The 6,129-nt window shown below is 43.3% G+C and overlaps 1 protein-coding gene across 1 annotated transcript; it reads right to left on the bottom strand.

Annotated features, from left to right (window-relative positions):
- Positions 1–505: 505 nt before the first annotated feature.
- LOC139374345 (5-hydroxytryptamine receptor 1D-like) lies at positions 506–1,731 on the bottom strand. Its single transcript, XM_071115386.1, has one exon. It carries the CDS (start codon positions 1,691–1,693, stop codon positions 533–535), a length of 1,161 nt encoding a protein of 386 aa, XP_070971487.1. The 5' UTR covers positions 1,694–1,731; the 3' UTR covers positions 506–532.
- Positions 1,732–6,129: the final 4,398 nt, after the last annotated feature.

Genomic DNA, 6,129 nt, shown 5'->3' with positions numbered 1-6,129 from the left:
TGGACGATGAGCCTCTGTAATGTGACATTTCTGTGACAACATGCTATGGCTTTTCCAGTACGATGGGGGTTTATAATCCGCTTCTCAGTTATAATCCATGGATCAATCCCCTCATGTCTACCATCCAAAGGAGATCCCAGTCTCATACTGCGTAGTCTCATTCATTTGTCTCAATGTATGATAAGTCTGTTATTTTGGGGTCTGTAATATACAAACCCAGACCCTCATTTATAATTAGTTTTGTAGTCTGAATATGTTTTACTCTCTCTTCTTTTAGAAATGCATGCATACATCTGTATTAAGGAAATATCTGAAAGAGCTGAGGCACCTCACAAGCCGGTCAATGAAGTTCCAATGTACAGAAAAATGTACAGAGACCAAACACAATGAGCATGTGTGTTTACAACATGAACTAATGCAACAGTACAGTGTTTCTATGAATAGGCCCTATATTATCATACCGGTATTTACTAAGTAAGGCAAGAGAATAGGTTATGGATTTAAATTTTGAATGCTCAATCCTCGCATTCCCTCAGTAGCATCTCTTGAACTTGATGAGTTTGTGGAAGGCCAGTTTGAACTCGTCATTGAAGGCGGTGTAGATGACGGGATTGATGAGCGAGTTCAGGTAGCCAAGCCAGGTGAACACGTCGAAGAGCACTGGGTGGAACCAGCATTCTTTGCAGATGGCCAGTACCAGGGTACCCACAAAGAAAGGCAGCCAGCACACGATGAAGGCTCCCAGGATGATGCCCAGCGTCTTGGTGGCCTTCTTCTCCCGGGCGGCGCACAGACGCTTCCTCTCCAGCACGCTGTCTGCAAGCTTCACCTTCACGCTATTAAAGAGAGGCGACCCACCTCTGCCTCCTCCTCCACCTCCGCTGGTTCCCCCTCCAGGTTGCAGGTGGCTTTCCTGATTGGAGGCGGAAGAGTTGATGGAGCAGAGGGAGGAGCCGGCTGACGTCTGGATGAGATGGGCCGTGGTGAAACGCTTGCCGGACGACACCGGAGTCTTGAAGATGCGCGAGCGGGCGGCCACGTAGATCCGGCCATAGAGGATGATCAGCAGCACGGTGGGCACGTAGAAGGCCCCAAAGGTGGAGTAGAGCGTGTAGGAGATCTGGTCTGTGTTTACCAGGCACTCCATCACTTCCTCGTTGGCCTTGGCCTGCCTCCAGAAGAGTGGCGGTATAGAGATAGAGATGGAGATCACCCACACCACCGCTATCATCAGGCCCGCTCGACGCATCGTCCGGCGCTTGGAGTACTCCAGGGCATCAGTGATGGCCCAGTAGCGGTCCAGCGCGATGACACACAGGTGCAGGATGGAGGCGGTGCAAAAGGTGATATCTGATGACAGCCAGATGTCGCAGACGATCTGCCCCAGGGACCAGGTCTTACTCACCGTGTACACGATGCTGATAGGCATGACCAGGATGGACACCAGCAGGTCTGTCACGGCTAGCGAACCGATCAGAAAATTGGCTGGCGTGTGCAGCTTCCGGGTCAGGAAGATGGTGGCAATAACAAAGGCGTTGGACAGTACGGTGGCCAGGGTGATGATGGCCAGGATGGCCGACAGGGAGATCTGCAGACCTAGGAGAATGGCCTCGTCCCAGTGTGCCTCTGAAGTTTTGGGGCTCTCTGTGGCATTGGTGAAGATTGAATCAACGGAGCTATTATCCTGATCCATCTCGCCGTTCCCCTGTAACCCTTTGTTCCAGGTCTAGATGAGGCACATCACCTCAATCGATCACAGCCTACGCTTCACGTTGTCTTCTCCGCATGGTAAAGAGGGCTGCATCGATGGATGTCACTTTTGGTTGTCACACGTATCCATGGGACGTGATGGATCCTTTATCCCTTATTTCAGTCTTGAAGACACACTGGGTTATTTGTTTATCTCCGTTTTGATCGTCTCAAAAGTGATGACTGCTATTTAGTTTTATATTTATAGATAGATTTTGGTTATACTTTCAATGCACAACTGTTGGCATTATTAATTCAGTAGACACACTAATATTGGTTTGACGCTGAAGTCCGGCGGAGGGACGGCAGACGCTGATTTGTATTCTGCTCTGGTCTCATCAAACCTCTGCTTTCTCGCTCGCCCAAGCTCTTATCTCCACTCCAGCCAGGCCGAGCACAACACCCCAGACCACGGCTCCCTATCAACTGCTGCTTTCATGGTCTCATCCTCTTCAATAACCCTCAGTGAGTCCACACTCAGAGATGATAGTAATACACAGGAATGGCTCGCTCTGTCCTAGCTTAAAGCTGAACCAGGGGTTATTTCATTTGGTTTCAGAGTCAAAGCCTGGGCGGTCCAGCCATGTTGATGTTGAGAGTGAGCTAGAATGTTAACATGATCCACATCAGGTGGGAAGTCCTTTTCAACCGGTCCAGTCATGGACAACAAGTCAATATCCCTTCTTCATGCCATATGTTTTTGTCTCTGCCTTAGAAATTTGCAACTCAATGAGATAAAGGCCAAGGCGTTTGCAGACTCCCAGTGAGACGAAGCACAGCATGTGTTGTATTGATTTCCAGTGTGTGTTAACTTTTTTCCTGTCAAAGCTTTGTTGGTCAGTTAAGCATTCAGGTTTGAGGTCCAGAGGGGAATAGTACTGCACAGCTTATTCCAGGCTTCTATTACAGCATGACAACCTAAGAAGAGGAAAGAGAGAGACAGAAATTGTGTGCATTAGAAATACATACGAGTCACCTTTTCAAACCGCCAACAATCCCACCTACGAAAAGTATCCTACATGCAGTGATACACTAAGAATTAACAATACGTGACCTCGACATCTCTGCAATCTCATGCCATGAGACATATTTCTACCACCTACATCCCTATACCCTCATTTCTTTGGAGCGGGGCTGTAATGTGAAGGGCATCTTGTATATGCCTATATCATAATGAAATGCAAATTGATGGACCTGTAGCACATTTCTGATTATCGTTTCAAAATAACCACTGATTGCTCTTACAGGCACAGGATGGGGACAGGTTATGGTATACATGATATGATACGTGGAACGCACTACACCTGTACAGTAGTATACGAACGATGATCACTCTGCTCAATACTGGGGTATCACAGGCATCGTACCTAAGGTAATGGTAATGTGCCGGCCAAGTCCACAACTGCCAGTTATTAGAAAATTAGTTATTGAGGGGGAGGAGCAGCAAATATCATACTACTCTCAGTACACCTGCCCGAAGTACCTTACATTGCAAAACGTAATTATTGGCACACATAAAGTCACAAGGTTAATCCATTATTCTCTGTAATGAGGCAAAACATTGGCTGAGGGAACCACAAATGACAAAGCTATTAAGCTATTAAGACTCCTCACTCCCTCAACAATCTTTGCTTTGAATGAGGGAACCCCAGAAGGAGAAAGCTCAGCAGGACACAAAATCCCCCTGCTGTGGTAATCCCTGGGGGAAAAATATATAATTTGTTTACATCTGGATATAATTTTGACATTTAACAACAGATATGCCAAGTCCTTAGATTGTTTTGTATATCCAAGAGCATTTTAATACATGGATTATTTGATTCAAATTTTAAAATTTCATATAAATGAAATAGCCACTGCCGCTGACACAGGGCAACATGCCACTAAGTGCCTGTCTCATAAAGTCTCCAATAGAGGGAACCACTAAGAAGCATGAGGGATTAGAATTGACAGGATGATGACATGACACCATTTAATCCAGGTCTCTCAGGTGAACACAACCCGTCAGACCCTATACATGCTGATCATTGAAAACATGGTGAGGTCATACAATAAGTTTTGTAGTGATTACTATGTTGTTGATGTAAATAATATTTGTTGGTCTGTGGTGGGTAATGAGGAGCAACCAGACTCTGTACTTGGCACATTTATGAAATTCCTTATTCCAGTTACTAATAAGCATGCACCCATTAAGAAAATTACTGTAAAAACTGTTAAATCCCCGTGGATTGATGAGGAATTGAATTTTTTTTTAGTTTAGAGGGATGAGGCAAAAGGAACGTCAAATAAGTCTGGCTGCACAAACGATTGGCAAACGTACTGCATATTGACAAATCATGTGACTAAACTGTATAAAAATAATGAGAAACTACGCTATGAAACAAAGATCAATGAGATAAAGAATGATAGTAAAAAGCTTTAGGGGCACCTTAAATTCAATTTTGTGCAAAAAGGCTAACTCAGCTCCATCATTCATTGAATCAGATGGCTCATTCATCACAAAACCCACTGATATTGCCAATTACTTTCATGATTTTTTTAAAGCAACAAACGCTGACACTACACATCCAAGTACAACTGATCAAATTAATTCCGTAAAGTGAGTGTGGAAGAAGTGGAAAAATTATTGTTGTCTATCAACAATGACAAGCCCCCGGGATTTGACAACTTGGATGGAAAACTACTAGGGATAATAGCAGACGATCTTTGCCATATCTTAAATCAAAGCCCACTAGAATGTGTGTGCCCTCAGGCCTGGAGGGAAGCAAAAGTAATTCTGCTATCCAAGAATAGTAAGCCCCCTTTACTGGCCCAAATCGCCGACCAATCAGCCTGTTACAAACCTTAAGTAAACTTTTGGAAAAAAATGTGTTTTAACAGATACAATGTTATTTTACTGTAAACAAATTAACAACAGACTTTCGGCATGCTTATAGGAGAGGACATTCAACAAGCACAGCACTTACACAAATGACTGATGATTGGCTGAGAGAAATGTATGATTTACAGACTTCAATGCGACTTTTGACATTATCGATCATATTCTGCTGATAAAAAAACGTATGTATTATGGCTTTACACCCTGCTATATTGTGGATTATGTTGGAGAGACTTCCATTAAATAACACCCTCTGTGTTCTGTCTAACAGTGTTCTTTAATAAAAGCCTCTCCAACATAATCCAGGTAGAATCCGGAATTCCCCAGGGCAGCAGTCTAGGCCCCCTACTTTTTTCAATCTTTACTAATGACATGCCACTGGCATTAATAATGTTGAAATTGAGCAAGTTGAGGTCACTAAAATGCTTGGAGTAACATTGTAAACTGTCATGATCAAAACATGTTGATACAGAAGTAGCTAAGATGGGGAGAAGTCTGTCCATAATAAAGCGCTGCTCTGCCTTTTTACAACACTATCAACAAGGCAGGTCATACAGGCTCTTGTTTTGTCGCACCTGGACTACTGTTCAGTCTTGTGGTCAAGTGCCACAAAGAGGAACCTCGGAAAATTACAATTGGCTCAGAACAGGGCAGCATGGCTGGCCCTTAAATGTACACGGAGAGCTAACATTAATAATATGCATGTACATCTCTCATGGCTCAAAGTTGAGGAGAGATAAACTTCATAATTACTTGTTTTTGTAAAAAGTGTTGACATGCTTAATGAACCGAGGTGTCTGTTTTACTACTAGCACTAAGCTCAGACACCCATACGTACCCCACAAGACATGCCACCAAAGGTCCCCTCTCAATCCTCAAGTTAAGAAAAGACTATTGGAGGCGCACAGTATACTACATAGAGCCATGTCTACATCAAACTCTTTCCACATCAGGTAACTGATGCAAGCAGTAGAATCGTATTTTAAAAAACAGATTAAAAAACACCTTATGGAACAGCAGGGACTGTAAAGAGGCACACATGATAAGACACACACTCTACACACGTAGACATGCAAGTTGTATTGTAAATATGTGATAGTGGAGTAGTGGCCTGAAGGAACACACAAAATCTACTGGGTAAAGTGTTGTGAAATGTAATGTCATGTAATATTTTAAACTGTATATAACTGTCTTAATGTTGCTGGACCCCAGGAAGAGTAGCTGCTGCCAATGGGGAGCCTTAATAAATACAAATATGCCTGAAATAACCCAGCTGCAAAATGGATACTTCTAATTTGGTGGGTTTTGAAAGAAAACAATATGGCTACAAAACAAAAGTCATTCATCACAAGAACGAGAGGGATTTGAAATATCAAATTAATGTAACAGGCTAGGATTAACAAGTCACGTGTGATGACTCAAAGCTTATAGTTTTTCATGTTGTTTATTTCCAGAAAGAATTTCATGTTTCTGTGACCCCACGAGCTTTGAAACGTGGCTGA

Source organism: Oncorhynchus clarkii, chromosome 19, assembly GCF_045791955.1.
Source record: "Oncorhynchus clarkii lewisi isolate Uvic-CL-2024 chromosome 19, UVic_Ocla_1.0, whole genome shotgun sequence".
Lineage (NCBI taxonomy): Eukaryota > Metazoa > Chordata > Actinopteri > Salmoniformes > Salmonidae > Oncorhynchus > Oncorhynchus clarkii.
The sequence above is the reverse complement of the archived record's forward strand: the minus strand, read 5'-3'. Positions and strand labels throughout refer to the sequence as shown.

What these genes read in the sequence shown, in the direction of transcription:
- LOC139374345 (XM_071115386.1), bottom strand. Translation starts at nt 1,693, where the DNA reads ATGGATCAGGATAATAGCTCCGTTGATTCAATCTTCACCAATGCCACA.